General features: G+C 49.9%; 9 protein-coding genes and 4 non-coding genes across 13 annotated transcripts; 6 read left to right on the top strand and 7 right to left on the bottom strand.

Moving 5' to 3' along the window:
- Nucleotides 1-758: 758 nt before the first annotated feature.
- Nucleotides 759-4,011, top strand: Aud_005657 (WD40 repeat domain-containing protein; the record flags this gene model as incomplete). Its single annotated transcript, XM_043290577.1, has 5 exons — nucleotides 759-960; nucleotides 1,112-1,278; nucleotides 1,360-1,523; nucleotides 1,707-2,265; nucleotides 2,431-4,011. 5 exons carry the CDS (start codon nucleotides 759-761, stop codon nucleotides 4,009-4,011), a joined length of 2,673 nt encoding a protein of 890 aa, XP_043146512.1.
- Nucleotides 4,012-4,538: 527 nt separating this feature from the next.
- On the top strand, nucleotides 4,539-5,143 carry Aud_005656 (SRP9/SRP21 family protein; the record flags this gene model as incomplete). The annotated part of the gene is made up of 2 exons (XM_043290576.1): nucleotides 4,539-4,610; nucleotides 4,721-5,143. The coding sequence occupies 2 exons, from the start codon at nucleotides 4,539-4,541 to the stop codon at nucleotides 5,141-5,143; spliced, it is 495 nt and encodes a 164-aa protein (XP_043146511.1).
- A 695-nt stretch (nucleotides 5,144-5,838) lies between these two features.
- On the bottom strand, nucleotides 5,839-7,285 carry Aud_005655 (ribonucleotide-diphosphate reductase subunit RNR2; the record flags this gene model as incomplete). The annotated part of the gene is made up of 4 exons (XM_043290575.1): nucleotides 5,839-6,446; nucleotides 6,497-6,830; nucleotides 6,932-7,177; nucleotides 7,256-7,285. 4 exons carry the CDS (start codon nucleotides 7,283-7,285, stop codon nucleotides 5,839-5,841), a joined length of 1,218 nt encoding a protein of 405 aa, XP_043146510.1.
- Nucleotides 7,286-8,770: 1,485 nt separating this feature from the next.
- Nucleotides 8,771-8,842, top strand: Aud_005654. Its single transcript has one exon. It is a non-coding gene; the product is annotated as a tRNA-Glu (tRNA).
- A 357-nt stretch (nucleotides 8,843-9,199) lies between these two features.
- Aud_005653 lies at nucleotides 9,200-9,271 on the top strand. Its single transcript has one exon. It is a non-coding gene; the product is annotated as a tRNA-Glu (tRNA).
- Nucleotides 9,272-9,774: 503 nt separating this feature from the next.
- Aud_005652 lies at nucleotides 9,775-9,846 on the bottom strand. The gene has a single exon. It is a non-coding gene; the product is annotated as a tRNA-Glu (tRNA).
- Nucleotides 9,847-10,236: 390 nt separating this feature from the next.
- Aud_005651 lies at nucleotides 10,237-10,308 on the bottom strand. Its single transcript has one exon. It is a non-coding gene; the product is annotated as a tRNA-Glu (tRNA).
- Nucleotides 10,309-11,096: 788 nt separating this feature from the next.
- On the bottom strand, nucleotides 11,097-12,327 carry Aud_005650 (putative mitochondrial oxaloacetate transporter (Oac); the record flags this gene model as incomplete). Its single annotated transcript, XM_043290574.1, has 6 exons — nucleotides 11,097-11,189; nucleotides 11,251-11,396; nucleotides 11,449-11,920; nucleotides 11,976-12,105; nucleotides 12,165-12,239; nucleotides 12,311-12,327. The coding sequence occupies 6 exons, from the start codon at nucleotides 12,325-12,327 to the stop codon at nucleotides 11,097-11,099; spliced, it is 933 nt and encodes a 310-aa protein (XP_043146509.1).
- Nucleotides 12,328-12,937: 610 nt separating this feature from the next.
- On the top strand, nucleotides 12,938-14,174 carry Aud_005649 (WD-repeat containing protein SWD2; the record flags this gene model as incomplete). The annotated part of the gene is made up of 3 exons (XM_043290573.1): nucleotides 12,938-13,048; nucleotides 13,113-13,338; nucleotides 13,396-14,174. The coding sequence occupies 3 exons, from the start codon at nucleotides 12,938-12,940 to the stop codon at nucleotides 14,172-14,174; spliced, it is 1,116 nt and encodes a 371-aa protein (XP_043146508.1).
- A 143-nt stretch (nucleotides 14,175-14,317) lies between these two features.
- Nucleotides 14,318-15,970, bottom strand: Aud_005648 (uncharacterized protein; the record flags this gene model as incomplete). The annotated part of the gene is made up of 1 exon (XM_043290572.1): nucleotides 14,318-15,970. The coding sequence occupies one exon, from the start codon at nucleotides 15,968-15,970 to the stop codon at nucleotides 14,318-14,320; it is 1,653 nt and encodes a 550-aa protein (XP_043146507.1).
- Nucleotides 15,971-16,415: 445 nt separating this feature from the next.
- On the bottom strand, nucleotides 16,416-18,374 carry Aud_005647 (putative integral membrane protein (Ptm1); the record flags this gene model as incomplete). The annotated part of the gene is made up of 7 exons (XM_043290571.1): nucleotides 16,416-16,700; nucleotides 16,760-17,370; nucleotides 17,435-17,509; nucleotides 17,559-17,599; nucleotides 17,661-17,986; nucleotides 18,045-18,242; nucleotides 18,300-18,374. 7 exons carry the CDS (start codon nucleotides 18,372-18,374, stop codon nucleotides 16,416-16,418), a joined length of 1,611 nt encoding a protein of 536 aa, XP_043146506.1.
- A 393-nt stretch (nucleotides 18,375-18,767) lies between these two features.
- On the top strand, nucleotides 18,768-19,944 carry Aud_005646 (uncharacterized protein; the record flags this gene model as incomplete). Its single annotated transcript, XM_043290570.1, has 2 exons — nucleotides 18,768-18,853; nucleotides 18,918-19,944. 2 exons carry the CDS (start codon nucleotides 18,768-18,770, stop codon nucleotides 19,942-19,944), a joined length of 1,113 nt encoding a protein of 370 aa, XP_043146505.1.
- Nucleotides 19,945-20,035: 91 nt separating this feature from the next.
- Aud_005645 (DUF4112 domain-containing protein) lies at nucleotides 20,036-20,940 on the bottom strand (the record flags this gene model as incomplete). Its single annotated transcript, XM_043290569.1, has 3 exons — nucleotides 20,036-20,522; nucleotides 20,583-20,797; nucleotides 20,866-20,940. The coding sequence occupies 3 exons, from the start codon at nucleotides 20,938-20,940 to the stop codon at nucleotides 20,036-20,038; spliced, it is 777 nt and encodes a 258-aa protein (XP_043146504.1).
- Nucleotides 20,941-21,420: the final 480 nt, after the last annotated feature.

Here is a 21,420-nt window from a genome sequence, read left to right as displayed (position 1 = left end):
ACGGCCAAGAGTCCAAGACATTTGTGGTTGCCGTATCCATCCGTCACTATCCAAGTTTAAAGGAGAATCCTCTTGGAGTATGGTTGGACAGATTATGCTTAGCTGCCGCCAATGGCTCGTCTTAGGCTATTATTTTACTCTGTACCACAGTAGACCCTGATCCCTCTGCCGCAGCGTTCCCATCACCATGTTTAGATCATAATATGGTTCCTTTTCATGACAGAATCAATGGTAAATGGTCCACTTGTTCCAGACCTTCCAAACCCCGAGGTCCTTAATTCGCTCAGTGGCCTTGCGCGTAAGCTCTACCATGACCATGGATCCCATCATTATTGGAATGAAAAGTATGGAACTGCCAGAACCCTCCAACCGAGAAGTAAGAGGGAAAAAGCACTATTATGATGTCCCGCTTTGATGTCATCCATTCTGCTGTAAGCCCTCATCCCGGATAGCCGTCCACTTTCATTTCATTCAACCACACTAAACACAAAAGAAGGATGGGCCAGAGTAATGATAATCTATCATGACCACTCAACTAATCTATCTAACTATAACTACTATTCTTATCATTTATCATCATCCTTGTTAGCTACCTAGTTAAGATGACCCTGCTCCAAGTTTCCTAGAGCCCTCTAATTCTCTTCTATGGCCTCTTCTACGTCCTCTCCACCCAGCTTCACACCGGCACAAATTCTCCCATACATCGTACCGGGCTCTATCTAAAATCCACATGCACAATTACAAGCCTCAAGCTCACTATGGCGGAGGGTTCGCAGGAGACGGACGATCAAAGGGTCCAGGTGTCGCGAGCTTCGACAGCCCCCGCGTTGCCCGCAATCATCACCACCACCGCGAGCAGTCGCAAGGAAGGCCATCACAATAATGATAACAGCAATAAGAATGATAGTCCCACTGTCGCGACACTAGGACTTTTAAAGACTTCACAGTCTTTCCCTATCGGTATGTGCAACTCTTATCGTCTTCCTTTTTTTAAGGACTGGCCATTCCAACAAATCAGCCCCGTTCGTTCCAGCTCCCGCAATTCAATCACCAATGATTCTGTAATGTGTCACCCGCTGATGGTTATTTGCTTTTCTCGGGGACTTGATAGGTTCTGTCGCGTCCGATAATGCATCAGGCTCAAGCGCAAATCAGCAAGATGCGAAGAAGACTGCCCGATCGTCGATCCAGAGTAATACATATGGCAGAAATTCCTTTTCCTCCCCGACGCTCTATGGGCCCAGCGCAGATTCGAGCGCGATCGATCCGCTGTCGCAAGTGAGTTTCTTCGCATTACTCACCTTACAATACAATGTTATGTTAGAAGATTGAGGACTGATGCACTACTGCCGAATTTAGCACATCATTAAGCGCACCAATACCGAACGATCTATTCCTCTGAAACTCCTTGGAAGAGCATCATATGAAGCGGAAGCTCGCGGAACGAACGACTACTCTCCAGCTGAGCAGGGCTCGATACCGGGAGATTCTGTGTTGCGCCAGAAGCCTCCCAAAGAGAAAAGGTACGTGGCACCTGTCTCGTTCAGTTCAGTTTTCAATAGGTCATTGTCTTTCATTCGTCCTCCAACATATGATTCCCTGTCAGATGCACTCACAACTCCACCCTCTTCCTCTCCAACAACGAAGCTCGTCACTGCTTTCCGAACAATTACTTGATAATAACGAGGCATACTTGAGATTCACAGGAAAGGAGTATCGTTCCTTAGTCGGATAATCGGGGGCAAAAAGAAAGAGAATCTGTCTGAAGCAGGGGACGATGTCTCGGAACCGGACACCCTCCGCATGGATGCCAACGCCGCGGCGCAACCGATAGGCTTCTTTCCCAAGTTTCCTCCTCCGCCAAAGTACATCAGGGTGAAGGCATACTACAAGAAAGACAAAACGTTCAGTAGGGTCTTTCTCGCGCAGGAATTGACTGACACAGAGGTACCCTCGAACCACTCGGTAAAGGATGCAACGGGATCGACGACAGGCACGCTAAGCGGCGGCAATACCGGAAAAGCAATATGGGCGTTGTCATTCTCGAAGGACGGCAAGTATCTAGCAGCGGCAGGTCAAGACAGAAGAGTGCGCGTTTGGGCCGTCATTGCTTCTCCAGAAGATCGTAAAGAAGGACTCGGTGAAGGCGAAGAAGCTCAGGACGGGGACGAGCCTCCCCGGCTCAAGGCGCCTGTCTTTAGGACCAAGCCGATTCAAGTGTACGAAGGTCACAGTGGAAGCGTGCTGGACCTGAGTTGGAGTAAGGTACGAGTCTCACATCGAAGAGGCTTATAATGGGAGTCTGACGCGGGTGATCAGAATAACTTTCTATTGTCTTCATCGATGGACAAGACTGTCCGCTTGTGGCATGTGACAAGGTCGGAGTGTCTATGCTGCTTCCAGCACAGTGATTTTGTTACTTCTATCCAGTTCCACCCCCGTGACGATCGGTTTTTTCTCGCAGGGTCCCTCGACACTAAGCTCCGTCTCTGGAGCATCCCGGACAAAAGCGTGGCGTTCGTCGCCGCGGTCCCGGATATGATCACATCGGTCGCTTTCACCCCTGATGGGAGGCACTCAATTGCCGGTTGTCTCAATGGTATGTGCAACATATACGACACGGATGGATTGAAGCCGGTTGGGCAGATACATGTCCGATCCGCGCGAGGCCGCAACGCCAAAGGCAGTAAGATAACAGGCATTGATACCATTACGTTACCTCCTGGCGACCCCAATGGTGAGGTCAAGCTTCTGATCACAAGTAATGATTCGCGGATACGACAGTACAACTTTAGGGATAGGACACTGGAGGCGAAGTATCGCGGCAACGAGAACACATGCAGTCAGATCCGTGCCTCCTTTAGTGACGACGGCAAACATATCATTTGCGGGAGTGAAGATCGCCGGGCATATGTTTGGCCTACAGGTGCCGTGGAGAAAGACTTCGATAAGCGTGCTGTTGAAGTTTTTGAGACACGGTCCGCTATTGTCACCGCAGCTGTGATGGCTCCCTCGAAGACAAAGCAGGTCTTGGGCTTTTCAGACGACCCAGTGTACGACATCTGCAATCCACCTCCGGTGACCTTGGTGAGCGCCGCAGAGAAGGGGAATGCTCGCCAAAATCGCATCTCCGACATCAGCAAGCTGGCGCAGGAATCCCCATCATATTTCTCCCGTTCAACACACCCTGAAGGCAATATCATCATCATCGCCGATTATTCGGGCAAGATCAGAGTTCTGCGGCAAGACTGCGCATTCCAAAAGCGCCGCTACGAGAATTGGGACACCCATTCCACCTTTTCCAGAAGACTGTTGCGCCGATCCAATTCTGCTCGCCATAGCGTTGCGTCTTCGATCGGGAAGGAGTCATCTCACAAGACACCGTCAGAGCGCATCATCTCTTGGCGCAACTCGGTTATAGGGCACGATGCGGCGAAGCGGGAAGGCTCCCGTCATGGAACGAGGACGAGGAGTCCGTCTCCCCACAAGTCTATACCCGATGTTTCACGTTACTCAAGTCCAGTGCGTCAATTTTCAGGCGGAGCACCGGCCGATTCCCTCTCGCTCACTGTGTCTCCGCCGCCCTCTGGGTACAAGTCATCCTTTGACAGTCGACGGTCCAGTGTAGAAGCCTCGAAGCGGAACGCGGAGGACGTCGGAATGGCCCCGACCGCGAGGACAATAGTCGCCAAGGGAAAGGACAAGGGCAACCCTTTGTGGCTACAGGGCCAACAGAGCTATGCATTCTGGAACAAGATCGCCCATGATGCGCTGGCAGCGCAGAACAAAACGCCGTCGCAGCCACGGGATTCGAATAGGTTATCTGTTCCAGGACGTAAATTCAGTACGGCCAGCGCTTTGAGCAGCGATTATGGCTCCTCCAATGGAGAGGGAGACGAGGGAGATGTGCTCAGGTGTGATAACTGCCAAGGGACGAACTTTCGAGCAACCAAGTCGCGGACCGGCAAGCAGAAATTGATCTGCGTGAGCTGTCATCAACCTATCAACTAAGCACAGATGGAGCTTATCTACCTGCATTTTCTGCATATGTTTTTCTATTCTCTAGAGTAGTATTTTGCATTTTGGGTGTCACTTGTCTATTTTGGATTCAAATCTGCAGGGGCCGTTGTATTTAGCAGCTTGTACAGTACACGAAATGATGATGGATGATCATGACGGACGACGGATGACGGGATGTTTCCTTTTGGCATGAACTTGAGGTGTAAAATTTTCATTATTAACGTGTCCATGACACTCGGTTAGTCAACTCTTGTTGCAATTCCAGTTTTGGCGCTCAGATTCCCGTCCAGTTGGCCGCCCTGCCAAGCCTCGACCACAGCCAAATGAAATGAAATCGTTCAACTCCACGTTGTCCAATGTCCGCAGTTGCACTCCACTTCCAGCTCAATTGCATCCACCATAAACGAAATCTCCAGCAGTCAGCCATTAGCCAGCACTTCTGCATCTGGAACGCCTTACAAACAGTCTAGCTATTGCGCGCACAATTCCGAGAAACAGGAGAAATCAACCCAGGCAAGATGCCATACCTACCCACAAGCCAGGCCTTCCTGGAACAATCCGCTCTACTGCTTGAAGCATACCCAGAGACCGTACGTCAAGACCAGGAGGATCTTACCTCATGCAAAGGACCCCTCAGACTTCCCTGCCAATGAGCCAAACCCCATTAGACCGTGACTGACCCTCCAACGCAACCGCGCAGACCCGCATCACAACAAAATATGGCTTCCCCTCACAACGACCTTCAGCACAGAAAAAGCCCTCCTCGACACCAAACCCGGAGATGACCGACTCCCCAGCCTCAACTGCCGCCAACCCCGTCGCAGTCCTCACCCTGAAAACATACAACCCAACCGCAGGCATCTGCCTGAAGTACCGCACGAATAAAGCCGCGGAGGTCGGTCGACTGGTGACCAGCCTGGGCAAGTTGGCGGGCGGTGCGAACGCCGCGGGGCTGGGCCTCTCGGCTCCGGCGCCGACGACAACTGCTTCAGCTACTGCGGATGTGGAGATGACGGACGCTCCGGCGGTGGTCGAGGAGGCTGCGAGTGCGAATGCGAGCAAGACGGATACGGGTGCTAAGGGTGGGAAATCAAAGAAGAAAGGCGGGAAGGGAAAGAGGTGATGAGTAGCGAGAGGACAAGCGTATTTGAACGAGGAATGAGGGGTGTCCGTCACCGGATACTGCACGAATGATGACTACTGTGGCCTGCGAAGTGGTGCTGCTCGCTGTTTCGCCTCTGATCGATCGATCTGAGACTTGATGTAGACCGTCGGAACAGCTGTGATGATGAGAGCGGCTTGCTCCGGTTTCGTGCGTCTGATCTGAGACTCCGTCGAAGCGCACCAGCAGCGTTAAAATGACGGCACTCGGGGAAGAGCGGAGACAAGAGGGTTCATGACTCGCATAACGAAGCGGATCTGGAGCGTGTGAATCATTCATTATCAGCAGATTACAATTCCATGAAGGTTGGGTCCAAGTCAGCCGAAGAAACAGAGAAAAAAATCTATCAAAATATCCAAGTGGAATGTATAGTGCTACTCATTCTAACTAAATACATTGCATCCGTCCATACACTCATTATATGCCGAACATCTTCTGAATGGCGGAGCGGAAGACGCATAATACAGACACAAAGAAAAATTCCGCCAGTTCCCAACGCCGTGCCCATGCGTAGCCCTCAAAAATAGAAACATCATAAATCAATAACGAAGGTGAGCAAACGAGACAATTATCTTCATATCGAATGGCAGGCGCCAGAGACACTCCAAGGGTCCCGAACATGGCACACAGCTGGGTATAAGTTGTTCAGTATTGGTTTAGAAGTCTTCGTCAAAGCTGAGACCTCCATCATTGGCGTCCTTTGCAGTGTCCTGGGTGGCATCCTTCTTGGTGCTGGCCATGACACCGGCCTTCTGGTAGTCACCAACACGCTTCTCAAAGAAGTTGGTCTTTCCTGCAAGAGAGATACTCTCCATGAAGTCGAAGGGGTTTGGAGAGTTGTAGTACTTCTTGTTTCCGAGGGCGACCAACAGCCGGTCAGCAACGAACTCAATGTACTGGCACATCAGCTTAGAGTTCATGCCCAGGAGGCCGACAGGAAGAGCGTCTGTCAAGAACTCCTGTTCGATGGCCACAGCCTCAACGATGATATCCTCAACAACCTTCTTGTCGGGGCGATGGTTTAAGTGCGAGAACAGAAGGCAGGCAAAGTCAGTGTGCAGTCCCTCGTCACGAGAGATGAGCTCGTTGGAGAAAGTGAGACCCGGCATCAATCCACGCTTCTTCAGCCAGAAGATGGAAGCAAAAGATCCAGAGAAGAAGATTCCCTCCACAGCAGCGAAGGCCACAAGACGCTGGGCGAAAGTAGATTCCTTATCCGAAATCCAGGTCATGGCCCACTGGGCCTTCTTGGCGATACAAGGAACTGGGAAAATTAGTGACTGGTCTAAACAAGAGGAAGAGACAACAGCATACTGGTATCAATGGCATCAAAGAGGTAGGTCCGCTGCTTAGGCTCCTTGATGTATGTATCAATCAGCAGGGAGTATGTCTCCGAATGAATGTTCTCAATCATGATCTGGAAGCCGTAGAAGCACCGAGCCTCAGGCACCTGCACCTCATTGCTGAAACGCTCCAGCAGGTTCTCATTGACGATTCCGTCAGAGGCAGCGAAGAAGGCAAGGACATGAGAGATGAAGTAACGCTCATCGTCATTTAGGCGGTTGTTCCAGTCGTGCAGATCTTTAGAGAGATCAATCTCCTCGGCGGTCCAGAAGGAAGCTTCGGCTTTCTTGTACATTTGCCAAATCTGCGTCCAAGAAGCGGAGCATATTAGCAAACAATGCACACATAGAGCATCACGCGGAGGAAACCACTTTACGCGTGACGCGTTGTGGACGTGCGACTCACCTCGTGATACTTGATTGGAAATAGTACGAAGCGATGAGGGTTCTCTTGTAGCAGTGGTTCATTTGCCTCGAGTTCCTTGATGCTCTGGGCAACTTTAGAAGCTTCCGTAGGCTTTTCCGCACTCTTTTCGGCCGGCGCGTCGGCTAGGGTTGTGGCCGACGGCGCGTTTTCCTTGCCCACAACACCGAAGTTGAGCTTCTTCACAGGTGAATCGCTCATCTTGAGGTTCTCGAGAGAGGACGCAGCCTACATGAAAAGCAATGTCAGTGTATCCTGTTGCTGTGACGCGTCTGCAGTAGGAGGCAAGGAAGTGACATCAGGTACCTGCTTGGAAGGAGTAACTTGCGCAGCCATTTCGTGGAGCGTCTGAAGCAATGGGAGGGCAAACTGCAAGACAAATTGATCACACAGACACAAAAGAAGGCTTCTAGACTGGGCTGAGAAGATGGGATGGAGAGAAAGCAGCTGCTGGGAAGGAGGAAGAGCTGGCAGAAATACTTGCTTCAGACGAGGCAGCGTGATCCTTAGCGCGACGGGCTAAGTCACGTCGCACGTGACTTGGCGCGCTTTTTGGGCTCGGTGGCTGGCGGAAAATCATTTATTACGTATTTTAGTGTTTTGGTGTCGCGTCTGCCAGGGACGAACACTGCAAGGCAACAACTCCATCAAGCCTGGGCGCCTCCAGTCTTCCAAAGGAGTAATTCTTGGCTCATACACTTCGGTAGTCTCGAGCTCCAGCAGTCATGTTGTATCTACTCCGTATTATCCACAGTCTTGTTGGTCAACTTACAAGTTATCAAATGTGATTCACATGTTAGATTCTTGTAGAAATAAAACTGGCTATCATGAGTTTCAAGAGACAAGGCTTTCCCATAATTATCCTTTTGAGTGACTTCTTAGTGTCGCGTCATTCGCGTCCAGATAGTTATCTTATCAGATCTGATGTGATCATCAGCTGCACTGAGATGGCCAGACTCTGGAAGGAGAGCCCACCAGACTTAAGCCAGCACTAAACTGGCCTGCACCTGTATTCATTTTTAAACCTGCTTCTTGTGCCTGTCGCCACATGCCTTGATTTGAATTGACATTCTAGAATGTTTCCTCTGTCCTGCATAGCTCGCACGCGGGTGTGGCTCATTATCTTATCGCACTACCGAGGACGCGACTTACGTTCGACCATGCATTCTTGCTCACGTCCATGGCCCCATCTTCTTGAGTATTTGGGAGTTGAGGTTGAGTAATGATCATATAAGCTGGCTTAGCACTTCATTCGATACCACCATCCGACGGAATGAGACCATGTCCGGCCTAAGGTGGGTGCGACGCGATATTTCGGAAGAGGAAAGCCAATTAAATGAGGGCAGCTTTCGAAGACTTAGCTTCCACAACGGATTTACGGGTATACGTACGGAGACCATGGTTTACCTCTACTTTGCACTGTATATCCCTTGAATTCCTCCTGGATTCTCAACTCCTAACACTGATCCATGCCTGATGCTGGAACTACCTAGCCCATTGGGTGGGTCTCGCTTTCACTCTTTACGCTCTGTTCACGAAAGAGCACGAAAGAGGAGATAAACGCGTCTTATGCCAGCTGGTGACCTTTTCACTCTTACATTGTCTCTTCTAGGCTTGATTACTTGTCCTTGCCTTTTCACCATCCATCAGCGGCATTGTTATAGGCCCCGCCTGATTGCTGTTTGTTCTGGGATCCCTCAGACAAGAAACATTCAGCCATTTTTACATGTTGACTGATCTTAAGAGTTAGCTGCGCTGCCTGGGGTGACGCCTTGCATCTCTAGCTCCTGATACCATATCCGGCGCTCCGTCAACAAGCCATCCGATGTGGTGTAATGGCTAACATCGCTGTCTCTCACACAGCAGCTCGGGGTTCGATTCCCCGCATCGGAAATCACATTTTTAGTATTTTTAGTATTTTATTCTTGTCTTCGTCCCTTTTCGTTTCCTTTTTGGATATCTCAGTCTGCAGATAATCCTGAAATGAAGATTGCAGATCGGCAGGATTATCCTCTCAACTCTGAAAGCCGGGTTGTGCGCTTTGCCGAATGGAGAGGTAGATCCCATCTATTCCCAGTTGAACTTTCCGGTACGGTAATTGTAACCATCTCGTCACCTCGGCCAGTCAGGGACGTGTATTGGAGGGGGTTTAGTCTCCGAGTAGCCTCTGTCTACAGGTACGCTGTTTTGCGTGGTCCATTTCTTCGATGCCCTTGTTGTAGGTAAAGACGGAGAACTTTTTCATCTTTGTCCGATGTGGTGTAATGGCTAACATCGCTGTCTCTCACACAGCAGCTCGGGGTTCGATTCCCCGCATCGGAAGAAGACAGCTCCCCTTTTTTTGAGATATGTTCTTTTTGGGGGTTGGTTTGGTTCTCTCTGCTCCCTCGCTCGCAATAAGCTGCAGGGCGGGTTTCCGAAGAGCTTTTTTGTTTTGCGGATTTGCGGATTAACACGGGTCCCGAGGATGCTATTTCGTGGGGCTAGTTCGAGAATAGGTACGGGGTAGTTGAGCTGGGAAAGTTGTTGGTAGTCATAGGCCTGAACACATGGTCCCTTTCTAAGTTCTCACAAGAGCCGTCTTGCGTAAGTCAACGTGGCATTTCCGCCCACTACAGGCGGGCTGATGGTGATTTGGGAGGTGGTACTGCAAGTTGGCCAGTCATGACCAGGTAGGTGCTGTTCAACGGGGCCGAGTGAACACTACCATCTAGTAATGGAAGCTAAGATACCCGCAGACCGAATCACATCTAAGAGCGGCAATTGCTGAGACAGAAGTGACAGCATCGGGAAGAAACCAATGAAAGGCGAAAAAAAAAATCCTTTTCCGATGCGGGGAATCGAACCCCGAGCTGCTGTGTGAGAGACAGCGATGTTAGCCATTACACCACATCGGAGAGCTTGCAGAAGGATCTGCTTCTTAACCAGCTTTTAGCCTCATATTGCAGAGAAATCATCAGAAACTCTCCAGTGACCAGTCATGGGTCGCGGCATCACCTTGGCACGGTTCTAGAAAGCCAGGTATTGTTCCGATTGGTTAACTGGAGCAAGACGGTCTCGTTCGACTGACTTGGCGGAAGAGCCGTAACCTATTGCCAAGACACTATCTACTTTGAGTACATCGAGATTATGGCCTCTTTTAACGGTTTGCCTCCTACGCATGAGATCTTTTTTAATATTGTTTGATCTTCCTCCCAGTCTCAATTGAATAGGATAAGAGCGGTAGGCTGCGAATATAGAGGCAAAATACAGTCAATGCAAAAAAAGGACGGGTGGATTCTGTCTTCTTCCGATGCGGGGAATCGAACCCCGAGCTGCTGTGTGAGAGACAGCGATGTTAGCCATTACACCACATCGGATTTTGTTGAAAGCCGTCGCAGATTTTGACTACATACGCCAGAATGGGCAGTTGACGGAGTGAGCTGGGGGGGCAAAGCCATATCATATCGCCTTGCCCTCCCTAACTACCGAGTGGATTGATCACCCGGGTGATGAATCGTGGGTTAAGGCTATCCAAGTGTCCGATCATGTAGGACTATGTAGTTAATCCCAGAATGATGAAAGGCTTCGTAATACTTCATGTTGAATCCTGATATGCGCATAGATATATATATATATATATATATCTGTCGCCGTGGGATGCGCCAATAAGGCCATATCAATAGCGATGGGATCTACACAAAAGCCAACACTGGAGACACCCGCATCGTTATGACTAACCAGCAGAGTAAACAGTAACCATAGACTACCAAGGTCCGAGATCTAAGAGGTTGGCTCGGTGTATCCCCAGACGCTTTGAAACACCTGATGAAAGCAAGCCACCGACGAACCGCCAGTGCTTCCGTGACAGAGCCCCATAATGACTCCACAAAATATGAAGAGAAAAGCCGAGTCTATACCACCGTACCGAGGTCTAACGATGTATTATATACTGATATGTACAAAAAGTCCAAGCCGCATCGCGGCAGGACGACCCGGAAGCAACGCCTCACAATGTATATACCCAACGATTCGAGCGATCTTTCCGGTGCAACCGCTCGACAATGCTAAAAGTCAATGCCATACTCTCTAAAAATCCCGCTATTACCATCACTGACCCTATTCCCGACGTTCAAAGGCGTCCCCGTCGCGGCAAGAACCAACTGGGCTAGACACTAGCCTTTATCGAATCGGGAAGAAAGCGGTCCTCAAATCTGCGCATCAGTTTATTGGTCTGCTCAGCCAGACTGAGAGTCAAGATCTACAGAAAGAGTCAGCACCAAGCCGTGAAGCGTAGCCTCGATAAGCGGGAAGCTACTCACAGTGTGAGGCAAGATACGAGCCAGATGGGCGAAGTAGCCCTTGTAGATCGCAAGTATACCCTCCTTTCGGATAGTCTTGAAGAGGCAATCGAATGCTCCCTTGTAAAGATCACCAGTCTGGTTGTACATTCTGGACATAACCGTGTCTGTTTATAAAATTAGCTGGCCCAGAATCGAACAATGGCCAATCATACGTACCGGGAGGGTGCATGACACAGCAGACCACGAAGCCAGATACCGTACTACTGGCTAGATGAAGGGCTGGACCATCCTCCATTCCCAGGTGCTTCACCAAGCGTCGTTTCGCGAAGAAATACGTGGGAAGCTGGACGGAGCTGCCGAAACCAGTGCGAACCATAGCCGCCCCAACGCCCCGGTAGAGTCCGCCAACGCTTTCGGATGTATAAATTTTTCGTAAACCATCAAAGGAGTTTCGGTATTCGTGCTGCGTGCCGACGGGAAGGAAGGGAGAATAAGACTGCAAACGAGTTTTCACGAGGAAGAAAGGAGACCCAGCTGCTGCACCGATGATGCCGGACGCGGCGCCTGAGAAGACATTGATACCGAGGGACTGGACTTGCGGATCCTTATAGACAGCAGTTGTGATACCCTTGCGGAGCGGCTCATAGAAGCCCAAACGACAGCCATTGAGCAAGATTTGGTAGATGTACTAAGTTAGCACCCGTCAGCACCCAAGATTCAATCGCCATGTAAAGATAACATACAGCCGAGCCGATTCCCCGGAACAGCCCGCGGGGACCTTCGTTTTGCAGAATGACCTTAACTCCATGGAAGACACCCCTGTATTTCTTGACCGCTTCGCTTTTCGCCTGAAGTTCTCCCTGTAGCTGTAACCTGGAAATTGAGAGAAGGTCAATTCGGTCAATCAAAGCAGATAAGAGAACAAGGCATACCGAATCTTCACAGTCTCAAAACTATGAGTTACCGTTACCGCACCGCATGCTGCAATACCGCCAGCAATGAATGCCCTTCAAAGCAATAAGTCTCTCATCAGCACAGATTATACCCATAAAACCATAAACTAAATGTCGGCGCATACCCTGTTGTCGTCGACATAACGACTGACAAACGATCCCTGCAAGCGGTGGACGACAGCCGAGATCTTATGGAGCGACGAAGGAGATAGCAGAGTGGAGATGGTGGCTAGAAACAAGAAATCAAAAGAAATTTGCAACAATGGCACGGTGGATTTTGTCAGAAATAAGGCGTCCCACCTGCGTCTGGGCGAACTGCTGGCGAGGAAGAACCTTAAAGATTATAAAGCGACCAACACAGTCATGGTCACATTGCAACCCGAATCTGAGATGCATCGCGCCGGAGAGATCAATTCCGCTTTGCTGATTGGCCACTTTTACTGCCAATGCCTCCGATCATCGGATCGGCATCCTCAGCCACCGGCACGGATCAACTAGTCTTCCGCTTAGCGTCGGTTAAACGCGCCAAATTTCCATAACGGAAGCAAGCGCGCGTTGCTCCCCAGTTTCGCAACGCTCCCCGCATCAAACAAATCCGTTATTGTTATTGAGGACCAGCAGGCACAGAAGCAGATCAGAGGACGGGTTTAACAGGGCACGGAGGGGGACTGCTAGGCTGGCTGAATATCCTTGCTTTATCTTCCTTGGGTTTATGACGATCGATTTGCGATTAACTACCGAGCCATAAAATCATGTCGGAAGCCCAGCAGCAACCCCAGGTGCCGTCGCAGCAGTCGCAACCTCAGGCTCCGATGCAGACTCAGAAAGTGGCTGATATAATTCGTACCTTCCGTCCTGCAAAGGTCAGTTTAGGACTCTTTTCTGTATTCATCCATTGGTCTAACTTTCTTCATGTCGAGAGTATAGGCGTTCAAAGGATCGAAGCAAGAGCCCTCCAACTATGTAACCTCGTTGGATTTTGATGATCAGGGCGACTACCTGGTGGCTTCAGGCGACGATGAGACCATTCAGGTTTTCGATATTAAAGAGGGCAAATCTACGAAATCAGTCCCCAGCAAAAAATATGGTGCCCATTTAGCGAGATTCACGCACCATTCTCGTCAGGTCCTTCACGCCAGCACGAAGGTCGATGGTATGTCTATCGCGAAGGTCTCCATGGGTCCATTCGTCCGGACTCACATTTGAACAGATTCTCTTCGACTACTGGACCTTCACAATGAGGGCTACGTGCGTTACTTCTCCGGTCATACCGACAAAGTCACTTGCTTGGCTCTCTCTCCTGGCAGCGACGCCTTTATCTCATGCTCAAAAGATGACACCGTTGCGCTTTGGGATCTTAGCTCGAGGAATGCGCAGGGGAAGTTGAAACTGGCAACGCCGTACCTGGTTGCCTTCGATCCCTCTGCTTCCGTGATTGCAATTGCTTCGCAATCTACCTCGGCAGTCCTTCTATACGATTTTCGCAACTATGACAAGGCTCCGTTTTCCACCTTCGATCTTGCGCCGTACGAAGAAAGATACACGCCTTCTACACGTGGAAGAGCGTGGACCCGCCTTGAATTCTCAAACGATGGAAAACACTTGATGGTTGGGACGGACTTTCATGGACATTTCATTCTCGACGCCTTTGAAGGCAATATCAAGGCTTTTTTGCTCGGCAAGAACGGATCCCCTGGCAGAGCAGCTCCTGTCTCAACAACTGGAAAACCACCTGGTCAAGGAGACGCATGCTTTACTCCGGACGGACGATATGTTCTGGGGGGCTCCGGCGACCAGTCAGATGTTCTTGTATGGGATATGCAGCAGACACCGGATGCCAACTCCCTCCTGCAGCCTATGACCAAACTACCAAACCGTGGTCGCACCGCCATACTAGAATACAACCCACGGTATAACATGCTTGCTACTGCCGATAAGGAGGTGGTCTTTTGGCTCCCAGAAGAGAATTCGCGGTCGGCTGAAAAATAAGAATATGCATGTTGATCCCCTTCGTATCGACGGGCAAAGAAGTCTAGCTATGATGCGGTCAGATCAAACCAAGGACATGAGGGGCGTTGCTGCTGCGGGCTATCCTCCCTCCAACACTGCTTTCCCTGCGTTGTCGAGGGATTTTACATTTTTCGATCTTTGTCTTTCCCTGCCAAGCTTCTGGCAGTGTCACAAACCCATACCAGAGGCCCCTCCAAGCCTTCATCGCCATTCCTATTTTCCTCGATGATTGTCTCAATTTGTTTGACCACAGTGCGATTGCTCGATATGGTCGTGACTCCCGTGGACCACCCATACAGAAACACACTGTAGTTGATATCGGAGAGAACCTTTGCGACTTTGCGGGATACTGGAGGTAGAGTCCCTTGATCCCTCGCCGCTTCAATAGCGGATTTGGCTCTAACCGTTCTGATCGGAATTTTCCAGCCAGATGGTACTTCATAATCTGACAATTCCTGGAACTTTTCGAGGAGGGACGTCGTGTCACAGTCACTGAAGGGTGCATCGCCCATCAATAACTGAGTCCTTGTTCTCTCTGCCTCCGTTCCGATAGTATCGACTATCTCCCGCATTCTCCTCGCAGCTTCCTCCGTGCACACCAAGTCATGTGCGGTCATCGCCGGCCAAAGCTCTGTGGGCAGCAATGGCCGCTGCTTTTCTACCTCGACCTGCTTAAAGATGGCTTTATGATGAAAGGGAGAAAGGGTTACGGTTTTGTAATGCGACAAGTCTGAAACCATGGCAAGCAGCAGAGTACAATCCACATTCAAAGTGGAAGTGAATCGCTTGAAGGGGCTGGGAAGCAATTGAGACAGCTTCCCTTCATCGACAGCAGCATGCTCGGGACCTTCTGCATCCTCCGTGTGCGCTCTGGCTACTTCCCCTCCACAATTCACTGTGATACCATAGCTCCGAATCTCTTTCAATAAATCATCAATCTCGGGACTTTTCCCCTCTTCAATTTTTGGAATCACGAATCGCAGCCGAGGATGTTTATACCTGATCCGTATAGCATTGGCACCTTTTCTCATATCGCACGCCAACTTAATCAGCTCGACCTCATCATCGTCGTCATCGTCGCTGTCGAAGTCGTCATTGTCGTAATTTCGTAGAACAGTTCTAGCCTCCCCATCACCCCCATCTTCCGAATCCGCCTCCCACCCTTTCTTAGCCATCTCGAATAGTAGACGAGTTTCGGAAATCGTGGAGACCTTCACCCATTCTTCACCATCATCTGCGACGATATCGATAAAGACGCTCTTGCGCTTGTCCTGACTGGGCTTCTTCTTCGCCTGGCTCTCGTCAGGTCCCTTTCCGCCATGTTGCGCACCGCCATCCCAGTAGAACCGCTTCCCAAAAGCAACCAACCCCGTGCATGTATTCTTAGCAACGTTCCAAACAGCCTCGTAAAAAGCTAGATTCGACGACCGCAAGGCATGCAGAAGTCGTAGCTCGACCTCGTCATCATGTGATCCCGTTTCTGCATCCGCCGTAGCAGACACCGCGTGCACCCTTTTGGAGAGTTTATCGAGCATGCGCAATTCGGATAGAACGTTGGATCGGAGCGATCGGACCTCGACCAGTTGGGGATTGCGGAGGTTGCGGATGAGCATAGACTGGAGGGTATCTATTTCGTCGAGGAGACGACGGCATTTGTTCACGAGGGAGGTCGCGAGGGCGCGGCTGTTTTCGGTGTCGGATTTATCTTGAACATCATCTTTGGCGGCATCTCTTGGATTGTCAAAGGGTTGACTACTAGGGTCATTGTTGTGCATGGCTGGCAGCCAGACGGTAAGGTAAGCGAAGATGAGTCCAGGGTGGGATGCTATGACGGCTGCGGTAGGTAAACTAGACACAAGGCGGAATTCCAGGTACGCCAGAGTGCAGCGTCTATTACATCTCTAGTGCAGATTTTTGGCTGGGTATTCGAACATAAGTCTCTTACTTCTAGCATATACACATAAATTCAATTAGCCATCACTGGAGCAGTAGGAGCTTTGAGCCAATCTAAAATTACACCAATAGGTCAAACGCCATCAAATGCCTGCAAAGTTGAAACCAAACGGAAAGATCCTTAGATCGATCAAACCTTCCAACTTCCCGAGAATTGATATAAAGATGATTTGATGCCACTTTTGAACACAAGAATAGAGAATGCATAATGCATTCACAATTAATCTGATTTGAGACAAGACTTCGGCTCCCTCCGCCACGAGCCAGTTAGTCGGATTTATGGGCAGTGAGCCTCTGTCGTTCGCTTGAGTTTCGTGGAGACTCGTCCTCGTCCTCAGACCATTTGTCACCATCCTCACCTACAGCGAAAATTGTCTCACCATCGAGAGAGTCTCGCTGGCGAGGAGCAGATGGAACAGGTTTAGGAGGTACCGGTGACAACTCACGGCGTGTTGCGGAGGCGGAATTTCCTTCCGGGCCTCCAAACGCTTCTTCGTCGTCCAGTCCACTATTGAAAGATCGAATCTCGAACCCGTCATCGTCTTGTGCAAGCTACAGTCGGTGTTAGTATGCATTCATTGGGCGCCATGGAAGCTTTTTCTAGAACATACCTCGTCACTCATTGCGAACCGCCTGTTGTTCGCAGTAGGCCGCCAAAGATAGGCAACGAACCCAATGTCGAACAAGTACACAAGGTTGAGCCAACCATCTAGCACAAACCATCTGGTCTTCCAATGCTCTGGGACAAAGTTTGCTTCGCTATGACCAGCAAAAGTAAATGAGTTGATGAAAAAGAAGCCAAAGATCACGATGATGCTGCCCAGAATACACCACCAGAGCTTCTTGTACATCATTGCTTTGACCTTCTGCTTTCGGTCGATCAGATCCTTCATGGTTGCGTTCAAGGAGTTCAGTGTCCACACATAGAATGCAGTCAGTGTACCGGCAAGTGGGAGCACTATGAGGAGGACCAGAGGTCCAGCGCTATCGGGTGTAATTGATAGACTTGCGACAGCATAGATGACGCCAAAAACGAAGTGGGTGATGGCCAGGATACGGACATAGATCATGGTCCGGCCCAAAGAGGGCTTGACAACGCCGTATCCCATGCAAACGATGAGCAAAAGGAAAAAGGAGAAAGAATTGCGTCCCGCATTTAGGACAGCGACGATTACCATCAGCACCTTTGCACCGATATTCAAACCGTGCCGATTCTGGAAATCTGCTATTGGTCAGGGACTTGGTCGCAAAATTGGACTCCAGCGGATGCGCGAAGGGTGAAATACCATAAAAGCCCCAGGTCATCAATTGCTCCACGATCAAAAAGACCAAAATAGCGGTGATGTAGTTTTGCACCGGCACTGCAATCATCAGTAATTGAACATCATCCAATTAAAGGTTTCTACTCACGAATGTCATGACGATTCTGAACGTATAGGAATGCCCAGAATCTGAGTTATGCCCGTCAGTACCGCGACGACTTGGAAATGACTTTATGAATCGGAGACCTACACTCCAATGACCGCATAGACTATAGTCAAACCACCGTAGAACGGAAGTTTTGCAATTTGAGCAGCGGGAAGTTCACCGTATGAATTCCTGAACTCAACCGCCGCTTTGTAATCCTTCCCGGAATATCCATAGGTGCTGACGCAATAGAAGCCGGTTTTCTTGATAGGGTAATTAATTGCAGACGGATTGTTCAGATGCACCGCCTGGGATATAATAGGGAATTTGGATGCATCGCTCGCGTTGGCGGCCAGAATGAAGGAACCTATTTGATCTTCTTCGCATAGTTTCGCCTCGACGCTAGCCTGGTCGCAAATAGTCTCTTTCGCCTATAAGGACATGTGTAAGCGCGGGAACTTCATCTGCGGTGACACTGGGAAGGCACACTTCAGGGTCATCAGATACGGATCTCCCGATCAGATTCTCGTCGCTCCATTCGAATATCACGACACTGACAAGAGGATCGCTATCGCCGGCTTCGTTATCTTTGACAAATACGGTCTCGATATACGGATCGATGCTTCCACCCCACGCCTTGCGACTGTACATCCCTGAACATCGCTGTCGATGGGCTTCGTCTTGTCTCTGCGGAAAATGATTAAGTTAGTTATTGGCGGGGAAATCTGTCAGCTTTATGCGCACCAATTCAACTTCGTTTGCAAGTACTCGTCCTGCCAGAGCGGCAGTCAAGCATAGTGTCTGGAGCAAGCCCTTCATTATGATCACAAAGAACAGCCGTACTAGGCTTCCAAGTACCCAAAAGGAGAATCTATGCGCGACCGCAGACCATCCGACGGCAAGCAAGACTCGCAAATATGTTTCAAGTTCGCAGATAATTTTCAGAAGGCTGTCGATCGAGCCTCCCTAGGACAGGTGATATTGTGATAGTATCGGGGCTTGAGAGTCCTAGAGTTGGAGCATACTTGTAGTACGTACAGGCAGTCGTGGCTAGGTATACTGGAACCGGGGAAGCCGCGTGGTGACGGTCCCACCAATCAAACTGTACCCGCGGCGGCACCGCCATTAGGTTTCTGCCTTTTATGTGAAATTTCTCTTCGATAGTATCGCAACCGGAGATATTCGACGTCAAGCTAGGCAACAAGCAGCAAAATGCCGGGAAAGCAACTGTCAGATCCCTGCGTTGACTGCAGTGATGCGGAGGCTTTATTGACGCTGCGCACCCGTCGTCTATGCAAGTACGTGGGCTCGAAAGATCTGGTGGCGGGGACAAAGATGACTGACTGAGTTATCTTCATTTAGGATTTGCTATGCAAGATTCGTTAATTTCAAGGTGTTCAAGCGTATGGAGAACTATCGTCTTCGGAGAAACATGTCAAGAACCGGACCGTGCAAGCTGCTCCTGCCTCTTTCCTGTGGCATCTCCTCTTCTGTCTTGTTGCACATACTGAACGCTCAAATCCAACATGAACTCGCCAAGTCGCATCCCTCACCGGGCTTCGATCTCCATGTGCTTGTTATCGAACCTTCTTCTGTTCATGACGGTAGTCTGTCGTATGATGAGGGCTTCAGATTGCTACAGCAGATGTTTCCTCTGCATTCTTTTACTCGGATCCCGCTTCACAGTATCTTTGAGCTGGATTCCGACCTCCAGGAAGTCATTTCTCGGTTTTCCAAAGACGGCTTTGCCGACGATACCAGCTTATCTGACAAAGACCGTCTTGATGCTTTCCGTGCTTCGATTGCTACTTCCACATCTAAGGTTGATGTCGACTACGTTCTGATCACTAGACTTGTTGTTGCATTCGCGAAGAAAATGGAGTGCAGAGGAGTGTTATGGGGAGACTCAGATACCAGGCTCGCCGCGAAGACGCTTGCCAATGTCGCCAAGGGACGCGGTTCATCTTTGATATGGCAAGTGTGTGATGGAATGTCACCGTTTGGTGTAGAGTTCAACTTTCCACTTCGGGACTTGTTCAAAGCCGAGGTGCATAACTACGCCAGTTTCTTCCCGGAACTGACCAGAATTATCATTCCTGACGAGCCACCATCGGAAAATGTGCTCACGAAGAACTTGTCCATTGATGAGTTGATGATGCGCTACGTCCAGACCCAGGGCGAGAAGTATCCCGGCGTCATGGCCAACGTGACTAGGACTGCGAGCAAGCTTCAACCTTCCTTGGTCCCTGCCAATGTACCTCAATGCAGCTTCTGTGGCGCTTTCATGCTGAACTCCGGCGACAATGCTGCTGACGACACTACTGCTGCCAACCGAGCACTCGAATTATGCTACGCATGCACCAGGTCGCGACCTGAATTGACCTGCTGATGGGCGGCTTTCTAGAACGGTAGATGACACTTTATTGCTTCAGCAAGAATTAAAAGCACTAGCACCAACCAAGAGGGGTGTCCTTTTCTCTTCATCGACCACGGGACTTTGGGTTGTCGCTGACTCCGGCCTCTAAATCACCTGCACGATTGGATGATTTACCAAACCACCCTTTCTGCGACTGGATTCTCTGCGAATACCTGGCAGGCTCAGGCCTAGCAGGTCCCGTTTGTGCCTGACTCTCGTATCTAGGCGGTTCGTCCAAGGCACTCTGGTCATATCTGTCGAATTCCTCCGGCAGGCTGGCATCAACGACCCCTTCTGGAGTTCGACTTTGCGCTTTAAGCGCCTTCGCGCCCTTTTCCCGCAAGTGCTTCTCTAGGATGACAGCGTTTCTTGAGTTGCACTTGTACATAGCGTCCGCGACGTCCCCTACGAATGGCACCAGACCGATAACGAAGTCGATCAGCACATTGATCATCATCATCATCCTGAGCCGGGCTGGTAAACCCCCATCAATTTTCTCGCAGTTCTTTACGACCATCATGGCGAGTGCCGTATCGCCAACGTCACCGAGACTGAAAAAAATGACGAGCATCAGTGTCAATTCCAATATCATGAGCAATTATGGAACTCACAATGGGATCAGCGCAATGACACTGCCCCAACCGAAGCGAATGCCGCAGAGATTGAATAGGCAGTAGTCTAGTCTGTACGCCCTGCGTTTCACCTGGGTGAGGACTCTCTGATCATTCTCAGAGAGTCCAGGAGGGATTGCCTTCCGTTTCCTCTGTGTCTTCTTGCCGAATGCTCGGTAGAGTCGCGAAGCCGGAACTTCTTCGAAATAGGGATCCTGGACAAGACTCGTATCAGTCGCTATGCACAAAAATACCTTCCAATTGTTGACCTTTCATGAGTTACCTCTTGGCCGAAACGGTTTCTCGCCGATTCCGCTAAAATTCTCTTGCCGACGAAAGAGACCAGAGCACCCGACATGGCTTCTTCTTAGTCGATAAGTAAAACGAACGTTACCTAGAACGGGAGTCGCTACAGAAGTAGGATATTTGACGAGAATCCGGTCGATCTGGCTAGAGTTGCTTTCGCGAAGCGTAAAGATTTCAGAGAGCTCTTAGATTCTTTGTGTCTGGGTAGGCTTCTCTGACAGAGATCAATAACAAATGTTTTAAATGAATTAAGCTTTCCAAGATTTGACGTAGCAGGTCACAGAAAGTGTGGTATAAGCAGGTTTTTTGAGGTCAGCTGTTGAATAATAAATAGTATCTGTCAACCAGCACTGGTAGCTTTGTAGGTGCCAAAGCGTTGACTACCGTCTCTCAGTTCTCCCCTTGGTTCACATAAATCCCAGAGACGTCATCCCGTGCCCAACAGCTGAGACGATCATCACTTTTTCCTTCCCTGATTTGATCCGCTGATCGGCACAGGCCACGGAGCCACAGCTGTGGCGCTATTACTGAG

Source organism: Aspergillus udagawae, assembly GCF_001078395.1.
Source record: "Aspergillus udagawae IFM 46973 DNA, scaffold_4, whole genome shotgun sequence".
Lineage (NCBI taxonomy): Eukaryota > Fungi > Ascomycota > Eurotiomycetes > Eurotiales > Aspergillaceae > Aspergillus > Aspergillus udagawae.
The sequence above is the reverse complement of the archived record's forward strand: the minus strand, read 5'-3'. Positions and strand labels throughout refer to the sequence as shown.